Below are 21,480 nucleotides of genomic sequence, written 5' to 3'. Positions count from 1 at the left end.
AGTTTATCACGGTGTGAAGAACAATTAATTTGATGTTTTTTTAATTGATTGTAAAATGAGAGTAGCGCTAGATTTTTCAGAGTCAATTCAAGACAGCTCGCTAAGCTTTGGCTTAGATACGGTGACGAATTCATTCATTCCATCCATTCGCAATAGAAGGTGCTGCGATTAAAAATTTTGCTCTTTATATGCTTTTAAAGATTTTTTTAAGTACATGAAAAATTACTTTTTTTACAATTCTCGAAAAGAGAAGGTCTTTTCAATTATGCACCGCAACTAATGGGTGATTCCGAAAATATGGATACTAAATGGGCTAGAGATCATTACTCCCTCAACTGTTTTATTACCACAGCCTTTCAAATGCTTTGTTCTCTTTCCATATTTTATTAAATAAGCTACTGACACCTAGAAAAAGTTGTGAGGCCTTGTCTAGCGTGTCGAACGAAGTACTTATTTCTTTTGAAAAGAAATCAGTAAAGGCATCCCCGGCGATCGCATTAACTGAGTTTTTTTATTGAGTTTGTATTAAATTTTGTGTTAAAAATGCGATCCAGATTCAATGGTGCGAAAACCTTAGAAATATTAAGAAAACTCTTTCTGCAATGATACATTAAAGTAACCAGCCGTTTAGGAGTGGGATGAATGCTACAGAAGAGATCGTGACGACGCACGTAGTGGCAGGTCGTCGATATCGAAAACTGATGAAAACACCAATAAAGTGAAAGAAAAGTTGATCAGTAACTGCGAATTAAACATCATTGTCTATTCGACTTGGATATTGATATGTATTTTCCTTCAAGACCTATTCCTAATAAAACTCTATACGGCTAAGTGTGCGTTTATATTGGAGCTGCGATCAGAGGGAAGATAGTGAAAAGAGCAGTGATTGGAATATAGCAAAAACTCTTCACTTTGCTATGTTGTTCATTATGGAGCTACTGCAATGTGAGCATAAACCTCAGTACTATTTTGGGTTGAAAGTGAAGCAAATCGCTAAAATAAGTAGCAGTCAAGACATTTTTTTGCTGTCTTCAAGTAAAAATTGTCATTTAAAAATACAAAGGAATCTCGAAAATTTTCTGTACACCTTAATAAGCAAGAAAGGCAGAAATTGGGTGTAAAATTTTCAAAATATATGCGAATGAATATTAAGATGTTTGATTACATTTTGAAGATAGCTTCAAAAACGAGGGTGAAATTGTAACAGAAGACCCACTATAAATAGAAACGATCAATGATAACCATAAGATAAGCTGTCAATATTTATTAGAAAATAATTAACAAAAATTTCAAAATTTAAAAGTAGCGAAATTCAAAAATACAATAGTGATAAAGAAGGGTGAAATCCTATTCAACACTCATATTCATATTCTGTATTCATTTTAGTTGCATATTGTGTGTGCTCTCTTAAGTTTTTCACTGCTGTGCAAATATTTAGCCATTTTAAGCTTGTTATATATTACGCTAAAATTAAATGCGCAAAAAATGCCATACCTTTTTCTGAAAATTGTGATTAAAACACTGAATATTTATTTAGTATTTTAAAGTTTTGTAGAAAGCTTCACTTCTAATGTCGGCCAAGCTATTAGAGCAGCGAGGCCTAGGCTTATACCCGCACGTTCGTTTTATTTTTGTAAAACTTGTACGAATTGATTTCTCAAAATTATTGCTCGGTTATGCTCACACATATAAATATACCATATAAGCACGCATACTAGGGAAATAAATTTGTATACTTAACAAAAACTGCAATTGACCTACGATTTGAATAGGTACAACCTAGCAAAGAAAAGAAGTTAATGACGACTACATCTTCGCATGTTTTTAATCTTAATTTATTTCGTTATTTTTGTATTTATTTGTATACTTGTATTTGTAGTTAATAGTTCTAAAAGTAATTTAAGATTTGTTTATATTTTATACAGATTTTTAATTAATTCCAGGGCGGCATGCTTATAAATAAACTTTGATTGAATAGTTAATGAACTTCCTTTTGACATAAAATATCCTAAGTTCTCACTTGGTTGTGTTTATTTCAATGAAAAATATGCATGAAAATAACCACATATAACTGCAATATTTTTTTTTTTTTTTTTAATATATGAAACCATTTTTTGGGCATAAATAAATAAATAATTGGCGCGTACACTTCTGTTAGGTGCTTGGCCGAGCTTCTCCTTCTCCTATTTGTGGTGTGCGTGTTGATGTAGTTCCACAAATGGAGTGACCTAAAGTTTCAAGCCGACTCCGAACGGGAGATATTTTTATGAGGAGCTTTTTCATGGCAGAAATACACTCGGAGGTTTGCTATTGCCTGCCGAGGGGCGACCGCTATTAGAAAAAACTTTTTCTTAATTTTGTTGTTTCACCGAGATTCGAACCTACGTTCTCTTTGAATTCCAAATGGTAGTCATGCACCAACCCTACGGCGGCCGCAGCAGCAATAATCGAAGGTTTTTTCATGGCAGAAATGTACTTGCAGTGGAAATAGAACCTTGAGTTACTGGCTGGGTGTTCCCAACAGTAAGATTTTTGATTTATAGTAAAATATTAAAAAACCAATTAAACAGAGAATCTTTAAATAACTTAATAAAAATCCGGAGTTAACGAAAACAAATTACATTTCAAACAAGTTTTCATTAAAATATTCGTCGAATTTTCCCCGCCCGTTCGCTAACCAAATATGCATTTTTGAACAGCAGACTGTAAATTGCACTTGCATTGCTTTTTCCACTTTGACCATCAGTTCACTGAAATTTTAATGACTACATTTTCGCAATTTCAGCGAATTACTGCTGAACTTAACACAATCAAGAGGCGTAACTCATTCCCTGATCTCCAGTGAAAATCATTCAGCCTTCACTGTGGTGTCGGGGTTGTTGCAGCTCAAATCAAAGTCACCGCTGCCGCGCGCTTGTTGTCTGTTGCGTGCGCATCATTTTATTGCAACTTCATTGCACTTTGACAGTTGACATATTTTTAATCTATTTATGCAAGTAGCGAATAAGCCACATTGCTATAGCTGTTGCTAGCTTGCGCACATAAGCTGACTGGTATGTGCGTGTTTGGCAGTGTATATACTCAGTTATATTTGTGTGTGCTTTTGTGTTCTGTAACTATTTTTATGTACATATGCATAATTCATCGCTTCTTGTGCATAAATGTGTATATATATAAATATATACGTATGGTTGTATGTACTTATATATTTGTACTTACTCCAACCTGGCGCCGGTACGATTAAACCGGATATCATCTCTTCGCTCATTACGGGTGGATCCGATGGTGGCGGTGGACAAACCAATGAATCAATCATGTCATCAGTGACGCGCATAATGCCAACTAGATCTGGTGGTTCAGTGCGTGATGACCTGCAAAATTGTAAAAATTGTAAAAAATTAAAGGAGAAGAAAAAGCAACGAGGACGTACGAGGATATAAGCGCACACACAGCTTAGATACTATGATAAAGAGTTCATTCAAAAATTCACGTAGTTACATGGCTGCTCGCGAGCAGCATGGGTGTGAAAAGTTTGTAGTAAACTTTATTGTTAGCTTCGCTGATTTTTTAGCTAGAAGTATTAGGGCGTTTTAGGTACGCGGGGCGTATACGTAACATGGAGTTTTTGCAAATTAGTTTGGAACTTGGCAAATGCCATTGTTTATTTATTGTAGTTAGTACTAAAGTAGCAGTTAATTCAAAAAACCAAATATTTGTTTGATTTCTCAAAAAGCTTGAGAGTTATAACCAAATTATCGCACCAAAAATTTAATTGGCAAATGTATGCAGTTAGACAACGCTAAAAGCTAATCGAATGATGCAACCATAATGCATTTATACGAATAAAAATTCAATAGCTGAAAGCATTTAAATAAAACCACGAAATAAAACTTCTTAAAACTTATGATAAATTGATTTTAAAAATCGCATACAAATCTTAAAGTAATACATTTTTTAAAATGTATGTAAAACATTTTGTGTTTAAGGAATGCACATATCCCAAATAAGAGTGCAAAGATAAGGTACTTTTCAGGTTTAATATAAAGATAAAACATTAAATAAAACTATACAGAAACAAATCCTCGAATCAAATATATTCTACTCCATAGTGTAAACATAAATTATCGTATATAACTAAAGTCATATTTGAAAAACAAAATCAAGTTTTAGTATTATTTGCTAGCACACTGGCTGGGGCGCAAAGTGCGAAAAAAACAAATTCCATTGAGATTGATTCCTGGCTTTAAGCTTTATTTGTGGTCATGTCAGTCGTAAGCTGTCATGAACTCATTGTACAGGCTCTGTCTCCAAGACCCTTTGGGTCGACCTCTACGGCGTGCGCCTTATGAACTCCAATCTAAGCACATTCTGTTGATGTCGGTCGTAAAGTTTCTCAAAGTATGACCAATCCATGCTCATTTCAACTGCCCTTTGTCTTCCTCGGATGAGGAGCTCATCATTTGACACCCACTTATCGAGCCAACACATGCTCAGGGTGACTCTAATTCAGCTATTTATTTTCTTTTTTATGTGAAAGAATTACTTATATTATTGCATTTAAAATTAAGGACGCCTACGTCAAAGAACAGCACATAAACATATCAATAAGTTTTGACTTATTTTCTTGTTTGTTTTAATTTTTTTTTTTGTATAAAATTATCGTTAAATTACTCATTATTGCATGACTGAAATTGAAAATCCTAAAATTGGAATGAAGAGTTTCAGGAATTTTTCTAAATTTTACATAATGTTTGAGGGTTTTATTTGATAATGATATACCCTTTAATACCAAAATAATGAAAACTCAAAGAAGAAAAGAAAAATAGTCAAAACTGGACACAATGCTATCAAATGTTATCGTTTTGTTGCAGGGTGTAGTTACGTACGAACAGCAAAGCATATCGATTGGAGTCTTCCAATCTTGACGTAAACCTTTCGCATACAAAACCTGCTGATAAAAAATATCTTTCGGCCTTAACATTTGTCAGCCATCTTTAAACTTTTGTTTACGATATATTACAAGTTTTTTTTTCGATATAAGGAAGTTTACGTATATATATTGATTTAATATTAAAATGAAGCAACTTTTCTTTGAAACTGTTTCATATACGATAGTGATGCTACGAGTACATTCGTTTAAAATTTCTTTACAAAAATACTCAGATCTTGTTTTTAGAAATATATAGTCGTAGTTTCGCGTCAAATATAGCATTTTATAAAAATCATGCTTTAACCTATATATGCTATTAGGATTCGCACTAACTTTCGAAACTAAATTCTTATTTGAAGGAATTTTATTATGTTTTATTTCTTTTTCATCTTTCTGGAGCATAAAGCTTTAATAAGTAAATTTATCCTTTGCACTTGAGTGGCGCTGATACGGCGAACGGCCTTTTTCATGTGTGAACTGTCCTGATGAAAGTAGGTTGCACTTTGGTTATTATTTCACTAAATATCACACCAAATCTAATTAAAGAGTGTCGAGGTTTGTTGTTTTCGACATCGTGTAATTTGAAACTGGTGAAATTTTGTCATAATTGGCCGGAATTGGTTTGGTTGATGCAAGCGAAAAAGGCCTCGGCGCGAAGGGTTAAACCAAATTTCGTGGAAATTGAAAATATGTTACAAAACTTTTTTTACTTATTTCAATATGAGTTTAAAAAATTTTAGGATCCCGAAATCTCCGGTATCTGAAAAACATCGAGATTCCATATTCCCATATAAAGGTTGTCAAAAAAGTCTTGCGGTATTTCCGCAAGCTTGTCCTTGCAAGTGCGTAGTTCTAGTTGCATTCGTCGCATCGGTTCACGTTAGAGCTTTTTGGAAAGCTCTTTTCACGTGCTAACACGTGTTTGATTAACTGTTGTTTGCTTTTAGTCGTTCGTGAGTTATAGCGTCGCAAACATGGAGCAAAATAAAGAGAAAATACGGCATATTTTACAGTACTACTACGATAAAGGCAAAAATGCATCTTATGCTGCCAATAAAATTTGTGCAGTTTATGGACCCGATACAGTTTCCATTTCCACCGTACAACGATGGTTTCAATGTTTTCGTTCAGGTGCAGAGGTGATCGAAGATGCGCCACGGTCCGGAAGGCCTGTCGTCGAAAATTGCGATAAAATCGCTGAATTGATCGAAAGAGACCGGCATAGTAGCAGCCGTAGCATCGGTCAAGAGCTGGGCATGAGTCATCAAACCGTTATAAACCATTTGAAGAAGTTTGGATTCAAAAAGAAGCTCGATGTATGGGTGCCACACGACTTGACGCAAGAAAACATTTTTGCCCGTATGGATGCATGCGAATCGCTTCTGAATCGCAACAAAATCGACCCGTTTTTGAAGCGGATGGTGACTGGCGATGAAAAGTGGGCGCAAACGGTCGTGGTCGAAAAGCGGTGAAGCTGCCCAGACGGTGGTCAAGCCTGGATTGACGGCCAGGAAGGTTCGTCTGCGTGTTTGTTGGGATTGGCAGGGAATCATCCACTATAAGCTGCTCCCCTATGGCCAAACGCTCAATTCGGACCTGTACTGCCAACAACTGGATCTCTTGAATGCAGCACTCATGCAGAAGAGGCCATCTTTGATCAACAGAGGCCGAATTGTCTTCCATCAGGACAACGCCAGCCCACACACATCTTTGGTGACGCGCCAGAAGCTCCGGGAGCTCGGATGGGAGGTTCTTTTGCATCCACCGTATAGTCCGGATCTCGCACCAAGTGGTTACCACTTATTTCTGTCCATGGCGAACGAGTTTGGTAGTCGGAAGTTGTCCACAAGAGAGTCCTGTGAAAATTGGCTCTCCGAGTTTTTTGACAATAGGGAAGCGAGCTTCTATAAGAGGGGCATTATGAAGTTGGCATCTCGTTAGGAACTCGTCTTCGAACAAAACGGCGCATATTTGACGTAAATCGCATTATTATAACCAATTTTATGAACAATTGAAAATTCAATAAAAATACTGCAATACTTTTTTGACAACCGATGGCAATAGCAATTCAGTGTGAATTGAAAGAAAAATTCAAAATTCATATTTATTTTTGGTTTGCTACTTCACGTGTATTTACTCATATTTGAAAGCGGAATTTCGATAATCCTGATATAAGCTTTGAATATTCCAGTTCATGAAAATTTTAAATTTTCAGAATCTTTTATTTCATTAAATTTATTTATTTAAATTTACTTGTTATTAATATTTACAATACAAAACCATTTGTCAAAAGTAACTCATGTGACTGATAATCTGGCTTCATCAAAACTGATCAATAGAAAATAGTGAGGTAAGGCGTAATATGTTTCGCAATTTTTTAATTTAGTATTTTTCGCGAAATACTCCTTTTCTGCTTGAATAATCAAACCTAGTATTAGAATACATAGGTGGATGGAAAGCGACTCTGAATTAACCGCTTATGATTACTGCTTTATGCCTAAAGATTGAGTGAGCGGCTAGCAACAGAGTGATTTAAGATTATTAAGCCACTGAGTAATGAGTGAATCTCTTAGGCGTCTGAGCGACATTGTTCATAAAACCAACTGATTTGGATTTTCAGTTGGCGATAAGCTAAGATATACATTCTTTCTAAAAAGTACCGGGAATTGTGCAATAAAACTCAAAATAATTCTTTAATCATGAACATTTATTTGTTGTCAAAATAGGCTCCATTTCAAGCAATACGATTAGTTATGCCAACGATTAGTCCAATCATCGAAGCACCTTTTAAGCTCCTTCAGCGAATTCTCCTTAATGGCCTCTATCGACTCAAAGCGACGTCCGCGGAGTGGCAATTTAAGTTTTGAGAAAAGGAAAAAGTCACATGGGGCTAAATCCGGTGAATACAATGGTTGTTTAATGATATTTGTCGAGTTTTTGGTCAAAAAAGTGTACAGAATATGAGCCTTGTGAGGCGGTGCATTATCATGTTCAACATCCTTGAGTTTTCTTTCCACAAATTGGGACGTTTCTTACGTACATTCTCTCTCAAACGTTGCATAACTTCCCAATAATATTTTTTATTTACCGCAGAACCATTTGGAGCGAATTCCGAGTACACAACACCTTGATAATCAAGGAAGACGGGTAGCATGACTTTCACTTTCGTCCGACTTTGACGTGATTTTTTGGGTTTTGGCGCCATTCAGCCGCCTGTTGACTGCTTTGCATGTCAAACTCACATACCCACGTCTCATTACCTGTTATTAGGCGCTAGATAAACGTTGGGTCTGAATTCCCTTGCTCAAGCATGTCTTCAGCCACCTACTTCCGATGAATTTTGTTAAAGAAATTCAACTCTTGAAAGGAGTCGAGCAGCCACGCGTCTCATGCCCAATTGATGGTGTAAAATATTGCGGATTGTTTCATGAGACACGCTAGGGTCATGAGCTGCCTCCTTCAAACTTAAAAGGATGGTTTTCCAGCACCAGTTCTTTGAGTTTGTGCCGATTTCATCCGTTGAAGACGTTGATGGGCGACCAGATCGGGGCAAATCTTCCACGACTACTCGGCCCTCTGCAAAAGTCGTATACCCCTCGTAGATCCGTGGTTTTGATAAAGCACACTCACCATAGGCTTTCTGCAATATTTTCAACGTTTCAGCATACGAAAACCCTTTCAAAACACAAAATTTAAAATAAAAATCTTTGTTCGATATTTTTATCCGTAGTGAAAATTGCAGAGCACACCTGTGCTCAGATCACCCTCAAACTTTGCGATACTATAGAGGACAACATTCCAGCAAAAAAAATCTGACATATGTGTAACGCGTGCTTTTAAATGAACAATTCCTGATATTGACAGAATGTGTATGATAGAAAAATATTCATATTGAGTTTCTCCGCTCCAAGTGGCCACTGCTAGTAGCAAAACTAAGGACTTCTTGAACACTCGCAGGTTTTGGCAAAATCCCTTTTGGCATTTGCGTAGTTTTATTTAAAAAAATTTTAATTTCACCTTAACCCAATCAAATTCTGCTGATTTAATTAATCCTAAATCTTCTTAACATACGTGGGATTCCCTTACTGAAACCAATAACAAGCTGCTCTTGTCCACGAAGCCTCAAAGAATAATAATAAGAAAATTTAGCTCATTCGCCCAGTAATTGGACACATATCGCTTACTTGTCTCAATTGTGCGTGTATACTTCCAAATACCCCCAAGTCGAACATTGCAAGCGAACAAAGCCTATTTGCACAAAACTATTACATAATTATTAAGTACAAATTGTAAATTGTTTTTTACAAAAAAAAGGTAACAGCATTTTCCAATATGAATTCACCAACTCATTTCTCATAACATTGACATTTTTCCAACCAGTTAATTGCAATTAGGGATTTAATGTAAATCACCGGCATAATAAAAAGTGCGAACACCTGCGGCTTTTATACGTTAATGGTTATTAAAAAACGTATTAACATGCGTTGCTGAAAATGAATTCACTTGAGTCGATACAAGGCAAACCTTTAATGGTCGCGCTTGCAGTGGCTGAATACGCCCACGCCCGCCTATTGAAAACTTCGAAAAAATGTTTCAGATAAACATATTTATTTGTTTCCATATACATATGTACATAGAGCCGCCTGTATGCTCATACAAATATTTATTGGTCTAAATTGGTGCCAATTGAATTTTTTTTTGCACTAATTTAGAGTGGTTTAAGTGCATATGGGCAGTGGCATTATAAGAGGTGTCGTGTCTGAACACGTTCGCTTGTATTTGCTGTTGGTATACCGAAACAAAAGTGTACCTGACAATTTTCACATTTCAAAGCGAACTTTATCTAAGCAAGAAGTGTCACGAAAAAACACCACGAACGTTCTGACACTGTCCGATCTACAGAATTTATTTAACAAATGCATACGACCACTTACGAGAACTCTACAAAATCAATGAGTGTCCTTGCGAGGGAACTTAAGTTTCTGACAACCTTAGTCGTCGAGTCGACCATGAAGTTCTTTGGCAGAAGGTGGCAGAAGGCAATTTATGTCGGAGCAAACACGAGAACAGGGAGTTATCCAATCAAAAAGTCCTCCTAAAAAAATCAAACACCCTCAAGCGCCTGAGATGTTATGGTTTTTCTGACGGAAAAATTTTGTACAAAGACCAATTCTACAGAAGTTCTTGTTGTCATGCACACAATGTTCACAAAGGATATGTCATGCCACCGGACTTTTTTACTCGAGGATTTCGAGTGAATTCTGCTTCATATATCGAGACTCTAGAGACAATAATGAAACTCTGAATTGATAGCGTACGAGGTCACAGCCTCAGGTCAGCAAGGCTCTGCTCTTTCGAACATCGAACTTGTGGACCACATTACACCTAACTCAAATATATAAGAAGTTGTTCAAAATAAAAGCTAATAAGTTTTTCTTTCAAGATGTCCTCAAACACCCAAAATTATTCAAATCCTTTGGAAAATGGACAATAAAGTAATGGCGATTAAGAAGAAGAGATCTACTAGTATTTTAAAGTGTGACGTCTATAAAATGGCTCAATCCCAGGATTTGAGTAAATAGCTTAATATTCTAGGCTTAAGGTTTTAATATTTATTATTGTCTGCTTATAAGACCCAATACATAAATAATTTGTTAATAAAAAAAATAAGATTATGTAATAACTTTGAAATTAAAATCTACTCCTTTTATTAAAGGATTATATAGTGAGTAGAGCAGGTTAGGTTTGATTGGCTATTTTGTGTCCCATGAGAGTGCTCACCTGGACGAGAAACCAAATTCGTCTTTTTATTCCCATTTCCTGGGGAATGAACGGCAAAATAGAGTATGGGGGGTGTAAACAGTTTAAGAGTTATGGAAAACAAAATACTGAACAATGACTTATGATAGCGAAAGTGATAGAAGTGAGCGCCAAGATGAGTTGCCCAATAAAAAAAATAAATAGAGCGGCAATACCAAGCATCGTGTGGGTAAATTTTTCATTCGGCACTCAAACTTTGTATACTTTTTTATTATATTTAATAAATAAATAAAATATATTTAAGTTTCTGCCAATATTTTACAAAATTCGTTGGAAAATATTGACCCAACATAATAATAATTGAATGCGCTTTCTCCATTAAGTATATTTATGTTCATTTAATCAGCGACAGAAAAGAGCAACATTTTATGCGTGTTTTTTCGGTTAAAAAAAGTGTTACCGTGCTGCGATGGATCACTGGGGCCAATACACATCGTTTGGTATCTCCATCGCACTACGAAGTTTGTAGTGAATGAGCAATTATGACTACTGGGCCAATGCTAGTATAAGTATAATAAATAAGTATAATTGATTGTATGCACTACATAATACTAAAATAATTGCATGCAGATCCATGAGTTTTGAGTTTAATCAATTTCGATGGTTGTCATGCGTTCATTATGTAACTGTTGCCTAATTCATCAATCAAGTTACAATCGGAATAAATTGTTTGTATTTAGCGAAATCGTTAAGCCAAGTACATACTCAGCTGCCAACAGCAGTAAACTAACATGAAACAAAAAACATTCTAAACGCGCTCACTCATGTCACCCGCCCACGCAGGCAAAACATTTCTCTCATTCACTTGTGGGAATAATAATGGCAGCGATGACATTTGCCTACCATTGGTGCTACAAAAAAGACAAAAAAAAACGCCTATTCGACGATTAGTGGCAATGTATGCATGTACGAGTACTCGTACACTAACTAGTGATGAACGGGGGTAAACTGTTCACATCGAGTTTGGACAGCCTGCTGTTGGACGTAAGTGAGACGAAATTCTCATTTGTGTGTTTGGGTCCGAATTTATGACATTTCGGGAGTGGCAATATGCGCACTATCCTACCTTAATTATTTCGATTTGTATAGCATTTTCCGCAATCCTATGCTCATCTCTCATGCCAATGATTAGCCTGTAGCAGTTCATGCAAGTGCGGTTAGGCCCTACATGGTAGTGTGTCGATGTTTATCCACACAACAAGTAATGGACAGTGCTAAAGTGGAAAATGCGAAATGTGGACAAAGTGTCAATGAATTTGCGAAATGAAATGCTGTACTGTGGGATGTTTTCAAACTACAAATATAAGAAGGATAATTTATAATAATGGGTTCAATAATGAATCTTTAAACAGGAGAGTATACAAATTTTTGATGTTTTGGGTATTGTTTTTTGCCTTTGTGTTTACGTTGAAATGGAGTTAATTAACGACAGCTTATCCTCATACGGGAATTCAGTTCTATCATTAAATCCATCGTAGTACGTTACTCATAGATCCTACGAAAAATGCATCACTGAGTTCGAATGGCTACATAGTAAATTCGAAATTCGTAGAGTGGCATCACAGAATTAATTTTTTGCGCTACTTTGTATAAATTTCAAAGCATTTGTTACAAATTCCTTTGGATGTTTGAGAAAAGTTTCGAAATAAAATTGAGAAGTAGTAACCATTTTTATTTTACCAATTTATAAAAATATGGTAATTTAGAAAATGTGTATACAAATTGTACAAAAACGTGTTTTTATGTGCTTGCATGTGATTTTTTGTCTAAAGCCAATATTTTAATAAGACATCACTAATATGCGAGGTAGGTTGAATTATTATAACAAAATCCGGAATTCGGACTGGGTTATACCTTGATCAGAATTGCAATGGAGAGTGAGTAGCGGCATGACGGGTAGCCGCTGTCAAAATTAGAACACATTAAATAGCATGAAATTGCACAGAAATGCGGCTGGAACGGATTTCTTGCCGTCGATTATTTTTACGACGGCAAAATTATTATTAGATTCATTTCTATTTTCTCTGACACGTTGAAGACTCAGGGTTGCTTTTCTGATCACTTGATGACAATTTGTTTGCTCACGAGCAATAGCAGGCAAATAAAAAGCTCGATTTGTACAAGAAAATCCGCAAAATATAAATATTTTAGAGAGAAGTTTTTTCTAAAAAAGATCTTCAACGAGTTGCTTCACAAATATAGCAAAAGAAAAGATTTCACTATAAAACTAGTTTTATTGTAATTACAAAACGTTAGCTCAAAATCGTCCTGTTACAATGGTGTTTTCCAAACGAATTTTCCGACGGAAGTGGATTAGCTGATTACCACCCGTCAACCCGTTACCAGCTGTACCGCTGTAATTCTGTTTCGGGCCCTCCAGTGGAGAGGGAAAAGATTTTAGAAAAATATTGCAGAGGAGCCTAACGTCAATTTTCTTAACAAAGTGTCATCCATTTTCGAAGGGTTAAAAGGCAGCTCTTAATATTTTCGGCTAATTTGAAGTAGGTATTGTATGCCGCTTTTCTTCAGTCGGAAATATTCTTACCGTACTCCAATGTAACTCATTTCGCTCAGAAGAAATAATTGCAAATAACAGTAATGAAATAAGTTTTTATCCAAATATTTGTTTGTTTGCTCCGAGTAAATTTACCACTTGAGTTACGCGGCACTTTTTTAAATTCACTTCGATTTAGTAATAGCAAATAGGTTGTAATCGTAACTTCTTTACGTCACAAAATAAATGAATTTGAAAACTATTCATTGGGGTATATACAGCTGCAGCACTTATTTACTAGCAATTACTTGATATACAGTTAGTTTGCAATAATAAGACCGGAATTAATTTTATTGAGCTAAGATTCCAATCTACGTATTAGCACGCCTTCTATCATCTTAGCGGAAAAGCTTCTACAAAGTGTAATCAAAATTGCGTGGAAAAGGGCTGTTGCAAGTTTGCTCGGGACATGCTGGACTCTATTTCATAGAGATTTTTTGCTGATGTTTTTTTTTTTATTTTTGTTAATCACGTTTTGTTGTGGGGTTCATAATAATTTTTATTGTTTCTGTTTCGCTACGATAAAAAAATGGTCGTAGTTAAGATTTTTTTTTAATTAATTAAATGCTTTATTTTACAGGTCAGATTTTACATGTGTTAAAAAATATTTAGTTGAAAGTTTCGGTGTACTTTGTCTCTTTGTGATGAATCAAGTGCCAGTTGGACTTCCATTCGAAGTTCGGAGAACGTAGGTTCGAGTTTCTGTGAAACATCAAAATGAAGAAAAAGTTTTTTTAACAGCTCTGAGTGTATTTCTGCCATGAAAAAGCTTCTCATTAAAAAATATCTGGCGTTCGGAGTCGGTATAAAACTGCAGGCCCCTCCATTTGTGGAACAGCATCAAGACGTACAACACAAATAGGAGAAGGAGCTCGGCCAAACACCCAAAGAGGGAGAGGTGAAGCTACTATCCCATGTGCCCACATACATACTTTGTTTGGAAACCGGTATGCAAGAAAATCACTTGTTTACTTTAGAACTACTCCTAAAAAAAAAGAACTCCTACTACTCAGAAAAGCGGCTGACACATTATCTGTCCAAAATTGTTACAAAGAAAGAAGTCTTCTGAATTATCGATTTATAGAACTTATTTAGTAAGAAACGATGTCATCTGGCGAATAGATAACATCCAATCTGAAATCTGGAAAGAAGATGCAAAACTGCTTTTAACAAACCACAACCAGGCAAGGATGAATGTGTATGTACACAAAGTCTTAAGTGCTAGTAGAATATATAAGGAATTAGACTGGTCAAAAAGTCAGGTATATTTAAAAAAATGTGGCATAGAATCAAGCATGTGGATAATGAGGGCTAGAGGTGACATGGTAATTTTAAATAACAACAGATTAGACTCAGAAAATAAAACTTACTCAATGTGTACTTTAGACGAGCTTGAGAAAATAGCACATTTCAATATTAAGAGAATATAGAAAAACCTTTTTCGGAAAATTTACCTTAAATAATTCACAACTGATTGAGATTTTCAATGGGGAAATGATCATTGGGATAAACTTTTGCGTTTTATTAAATATGCCTTTAGATAGAGAGATTACTTAATTAAAGCGTTTAATTGGTTTTAAAAATCGAAAACCGGATAATTGCTTTGCCTGAAAAATAAATCGACAGATGGCTCATGCCATTGTCGTTAAATTATTGTAAACATTTGTTTTCCTAATACTAGAATAAGTAATTATCAAATTTTGTATATTTTACTTTTATTTGCAATAGATACTACTCCTTCTACTCCATATATTGTGGTGAACCATACAGCGCTCCAAACGCAGAATTTCTATCAAATAAAACTGAACGCAAAGCGTTAAGTTAAAAATAGTTATTGGAATTAGCTCCTCCAGACAACAAATTTTTCAATCGTGTTTTGCGAAAAACTGAGAGTATTTATTATCTTAAAATAAATTCCATATTAATATTCATGCTTAAATGAATATAGAAATTTTTTTTTGAAATAAATAAAAAATAAAACGTCTACGCTACAGCTGCTCAAACGTGGCTTCTTTAATTTGTGCCGTGGAATGTAGAGCGTCTTGTAATCAACTGAAATCAACCAGGTAAACATTTTTCATTAAAACACTTATCTGTTTTTAACGAAAAATTTTTTTTTTAATTTGAAGTGAAAAAGGAAAAAATCACACTTTTTTTTATAAACGAATTGATCAAAACAGTATTTTTAGTGATAATTAATATACAATTTTAGCTACATGCAAAGGCCAATATGTTAAAGAATATCCCTATAAAATTTTAAGTTGATATCTTGATTACTTTTTGAGTTATATTCGACAGCGCGGAAAAAAATGTATTTCGAGAAAAACGTCATTAAAGTGTTCGTTCTTACTCATCTTTCGTTCGACGCTCATCACTTCACTGAGTTCATAGGGACTTTATAGGCTTTCTATTAAGCTTAAAACATTGAAAATATATTCTTTAGATTGTAAATGAATTTTAAAAATCACCTTTTATAATCTTTTGCTCCTTCCAACGGAAATTATGTAAATCAGAAATGAATCAAAAAATCCATACGGGTCCTTAGCGTGGTTTATGGTGAATACTTTTTTAGGTTCTATCAACTTATTAAATCTTTCTACATTTGAGAGACTTCGGCGTTGTAATATTTTACTTAAATTCAACTGAATAAAAGCGCTCGATAGCTTTTTCTCTCTTTTAGCACTACAATCAAGCGAATATACTTTCATGCCCATTACATTTTTATTATCGTATTTACCTCCTTTATTATCAATAACACCCACTGTGCGTACATAGGTTGATTTTCTACCGGAACTAATTTTGTTTGAGTAAGTGTGGTTATGACGTCGCAAGGGAGTTTATTGACGCAATATGGCTTTATCGAAACCGCAACTAGCAATATTCAACACATAATTTTCGCATCGAACACAATCCCTTTAATGAGTGTTTGTGTTTTTGACACGTTGAAATTTGTGTGGCATGCGCTAGCATTGCGGCTTTGCATCGCTGCCATCGACTGAGAATGACAATTACAACAAGTTTTTGCATTGGAATTTATTATAGAAATTATACATATATATAGTTGGCCATATTACAACATTATAAAGTCGGTTTTTGTAAATATACTGGTGTAGCTACCTATGTATCATATATACTTATTCATGTACGAGTATATACTTTTTTTTGCATGATAAAATAGTAATTTGTCCTTGAAAATATAAAAACCATCATTACCAAAATCAACTTCTAAAATATTTTTTGCTGGTGAAAGGAATTACTCAAGAAGTCAAGTAGTTAATTTTTAATTTCTCATTTCTCCGAACAAATTCTGGGAAAATAGTTATGTATGTGCATCATAATTGAATGTCTAAAGTCGTTCTAGTGGCATCTCTGTTTCTTAACCAATTTTTCTGAAAATGCACGCGACCATCCACATCTGTGTGCTTCAAGCAAATTGCAGCACAAATTGTGTTGAATGTGACTTGTTTTCGTAAACACTGAAATGCTGATTATGTGGCAGACCGCTACGCATATGTAGATTTATGCAAGTTGCCTCCAGCTCACGACATTGGGGAGTGACGTAAAAAAATGATTTCGAGTGACGAAAATCTTTATTTTAATCTTTACGCGATGCATTGCTTGTCTGTTTGTAATTTTGCGGCACTTTGTATATATTGAATTCGCTCATAGCTGTTAACTAAAATTTCGATTTTCAATTTATTTTCATTGAACGTGAATTTGGTGAAATTCAATTATCTTCTTTATCATATTTATATGAGCTTAAGGAGATATTAAAATACATAATTTAGCATTTAATTTCTGCCGCTATTGCCATAATCTTACATTACTTAATCAACATATGAGGTTTTCTGACAAACTCTTTCGATAAACTCATTTGGTTTCATTGGCTAATCGTAATAATTAAATTATTTAAAATACTTAATATCAACTTTATTCCATTGTGTGACAGACAGATGCACAATTTTACACGACAGACCAACAATTTAAAATTTTGGAGTCTTATTATGGAAATGGTTGACCTTTAAGAAAAACACATCGCAAAATTTGTGATTTTATAATTCGAATGAGTCGACAATTCAAAGTTTAATGACAAAATTTCAAGAAAGGGTTTCTCCTGAGAATAGAAAAATGACTGGCAGACAAAAAAAACCGGACGTTCTGTTGACAATAATACTGCTGTGGCGCAAAGTGTTGCTGAACAACCTGCAACATATCTCAACGTTCTCTTTCATGAATCGGTTGTTTGACAGATTTTACCCGTAGACGTGCTCATGGCAGACATTTAAATTATATATTTTTTCGAATATAATTGTTAAGAACCGTATTTTGATGAAAAATAGTGAAACCTGAAAGAGTCAAAATTTGTATATGTTTTCTTTTAAAACCACCACAGTGTCTTTTGAAGTACCCTATATTTACTTCGATTGGTTTATTCATCATTTCAAACTTTCTGCCATCGTTACGCCATTTTCGTAATTCAGGCTCTTTCGAGTGGCACTAAGGAAATTTTATTCACAATTAATTTGAAATTCATTAGTTGCACGCACACAAGTGTGCCCCAAATTTATTAATCAGTGGTAAATATTAACACTCAAGTGACTAGTAAGCAAAAATAAAATTATATACCTACCATACTTGAGTAGCTGAAACACAAGGGAGCAATAAATGTGTAGCAACAATAATGGAAAGACATGGTAAGTGCGCGTTGGGGATACAAAAGGGCTCTTTAGTGATTTGTTGAAAACTTTCCCAAAAGCGTATGACTGTGTGATTGTTCAACATAGAAATACGAGTATTTCCCCATGCCCAAGTGCACACATATTTTAGTGTAGGTATGTGTGGTTGCGTCTTTAATAAATTTGATCCTTCAGATATTGCCGTATTAGGAACTTAAGGCATAGTAAATCCTCGTATAATGGGTATTTTAAGTACAGGGTGCTTTATTTTTTGACACAGAGCAATAATAGTATTGGGGGAGGAACGATTAATTTTGATTTAATTTAATTTTAATAGGATTTACTTTAAGACATTTGTTGTGTACTTCAAGAGGACGCATTTGTTTTGTGATTAGAGATTTTGTCTGAGAATGCTCTTAGTGAAAGTTTTCGGCGAATAGTTTTATAGAACATTTTAATTCTCACTTCTGTTAAGTGTTTGGCCGAGCTCCTCCTCCTATTTGTGGCGAGAGTCTTAATGTTATTCCACAAATGTAGGGACCTACAGTTCTAAGCAGACTGAGAATGGCAAATGGTTTTTATGAGAAGCTTTTTCATGGCAGAAATACACTCAGAGGTTGCCATTGCCTTCCGAGGGGCGACTGTTATTAGAAAAAACTTTTTCTTTTATTTGATGTTTGTTTATGGAGGAAAATATCGGTCAATAGCTTGAAAAGTGTTACGAGGACTCCGCTTCATCAGAAACAACAATAAAACGATGGTTTGCTGGCTTGAAACGTGGTCGTAGAGGCATCAATGATGCACTACAGAGTGGACGTCCAAATGAGGCAGTAACAGCAGAAAATATAAAAAAAATCTACAAAATTGTTTTAAATGATTGAAACGCGAATTTTCGGGAGTTAGCAGACATCGTAAAGATATCGAAAGAACGTGTTGGCTTTATATTGCATGAGTATTTTACTATGAATAAGCTCTGTTCAAAGTGGGTGCCGCGTTTGCTCCTTGTTGACTAAGCACAAGAATATGTTGATGATGGCAAAACAATGGCTAAGCTACATGAATTGAACTTCGAATTACTCTCACACCTATCGTATTTGTCAGATTTGGTTCCCAGCGACTACTGGCTGTTGCAGACCCAAACAAAAATGCTCGGCGGTAAGAAATTTCGCTCGAATGAAGAGGTTATCGCGGAAACTGAAAGATTCTGTACGTTACGTTTCTCCGATTACATTTTTTTCTTTTGTTATTTGAAAAATGATTCTATAGTTTACTACTGAAGCTCTTAAATTCTTAGTCGTCTAGTTGTTGTATAATGCAGGTGGCAATCCAGCTCTGTTTGAGAGAGTGGGGATTGGGGATGGAGAGGAACGTAGAGATGAGCTCGTTTATTGTTGTATTTATTTCAGTTTTTAAAGTTAAAGATAACGGGGTTAACTACCGTTTCTAAATTTCAATCAGATTTCCGGCTCGAGGTATTCTCGGAAAGAGTCCAAGTTGGTTTGTTCGTATGAATTTAAACTCACGTTGCTTTTGAAAAAAAAATGATTGCTGCTAGCGCGATGCTGTCCGAATGGACATAGTACGAATGGTAAGAACGAGTGCCGTTTCCTTTGGCGATGAATTTTGGTTTTTCATCAAATAATGACGTCATAACAGCATATTTTGCAGCATTTCCAGATTCACACTTCAGGGATGGAATTTATAAATTGGAGTCCCGTTGGAACAAGTTCATTGATGTTTAAGGGAACTTTACTGAATAATAAATTGTATTTAAAACCATAAAGTTATGATTTTATTATCGAACTGCAACATTTATTGAACAAACCAGTAGTAAAGGACTAATAAACAAGGCTAAATTTGGTCCGGCTTGAATTTTAAAAAACAAGATTCCTCACTTCACTTTTTAGATAACGGGAAAATAATTTCAGCAGCATGTAAATGTGGCACCAAAAAGTCTGCGTTCAGCCTGTTTATTTTAATGATACCGTTAATTTTAAGATATTTTTCCTTGTTTATATTAATTTTTGATTGCGCATTACTTCGACTGAATGTTAACAAAGCTTAGTTGAACATTTTATTTATAACTGGAGATAATTAAAGAACATGGAAGGAAAGGGAAAATAACTAAGTGTTTCTGATAGGAAAATAATTATAAAAATGTGGAAAGACGGAAAAAGTTTCCGAAATATTGGAAAATCTATTGGGAGAACGTATTCCTCTATTCAGCGAGTTGTAACAAATTTTCGGCAACCTGGAATTTTTATATCTAAGCTCAGGTCAGGGCGTCCGAAAAAATTATCGACCCGGGAAGAGCGTTCTATAATCAACTTGGCAAAGGTTAACCCCCGGATAACATCCTCAAAATTAGTTGAAAACATAAATCAAACATTTAAAAAAAGTATTTGCGCTGAAACTGCCAGAAAAGTTCTACGTCAAGCTGGATACCATGGTAGAGTCGCCCGAAGAAAGCCTTTCATTTCTCCTGTGAACAGACGTAAACGCATTCAGTTTGCTAATGAGTACATAAATAAGCCTCCCGAGTTCTGGAAAAAAGTAATATTTTCAGACAAAAGTAAATTTTGTATATTCGGAATAAAAGGCCGTCAAATTGTTTGGCGAAAACCTGGAACTGCTCTTGAAAAGCAAAATCTTGTTGGCACGGTTAAGCACGGAGGTGGCGGGGTTATGGTTTGGGGCTGCATGGCGGCAAATGGGGTGGGTCAGTTAGAATTTATTGATTCGACGATGGATAAATGGGGATACTTGAACATACTAAAACGGAATTTAAAGCAAAGTGCAGACAATCTCGGCTTATCAAGACCATTTTGGTTTCAACAAGATAACGACCCGAAGCACACCGCCGAGATCGTTAAGCTTTGGCTCTTGTACAACGCCCCAAAATAGCTTAAAACACCGCCACAGTCCCCAGATCTTAACCCCATCGTGCATCTGTGCGATCTATTGGAAAAAATAATACGTTAGCAAGTGATTACTAGTAAAGAGGTTTTGCGGAGTGACATGCAGGCAGAATGGAGGAAGATAACAGCAGAGGAAACAGAGAAACTAGTAAGTTCATTGACAAATAGGCTGATTGAAGTCCTGAAGCAACGTGGATATCCAACTAAATATTTGATTTAATTTTTGCGTATAGCATATCATGTTTTTGTATTACACTTTAATACTGAACGCAGACTTTATTTGCGCTTTATTTACTTGTTACAGCCACTACTCACCGTTATCTAAAAACTTATGTGAGGAGTCTTGAAATTTATTTTTGTTTTTGAAACTTAAACATATAATAAACATATAAATATATACAAATTTATAAAAATTATAAAATCAGGTTGTGTGTTTCATTCACTAAAAAGTTATTGTAGGGTGAACGCAGACTTTGGGGGTTATAGAACCACATTGCTACTACTGACTAATTTAATTTAGAGGAAATTTTTTGTTTTCATTGCCTGTTTAAATAAATATAAATTTCATTTTATATGTTGTTG

At 35.1% G+C, this 21,480-nt stretch overlaps 1 protein-coding gene across 1 annotated transcript in view; it reads right to left on the bottom strand.

Moving 5' to 3' along the window:
• The window catches only part of LOC129243049 (protein still life, isoforms C/SIF type 2), a 297,252-nt gene that overhangs the window by 95,217 nt on the left and 180,555 nt on the right, over positions 1 to 21,480 (bottom strand). The window contains exon 9 of the mRNA XM_054880124.1: positions 3,220 to 3,371. Within this exon, the coding sequence (XP_054736099.1) occupies positions 3,220 to 3,371 (152 nt within the window). The remainder of the gene's footprint in view (positions 1 to 3,219; positions 3,372 to 21,480) is intronic.

Source organism: Anastrepha obliqua, chromosome 3 (assembly GCF_027943255.1).
Source record: "Anastrepha obliqua isolate idAnaObli1 chromosome 3, idAnaObli1_1.0, whole genome shotgun sequence".
Classification (NCBI taxonomy): Eukaryota; Metazoa; Arthropoda; class Insecta; order Diptera; family Tephritidae; genus Anastrepha; species Anastrepha obliqua.
This window is presented reverse-complemented; position numbering and strand designations above follow the sequence as displayed.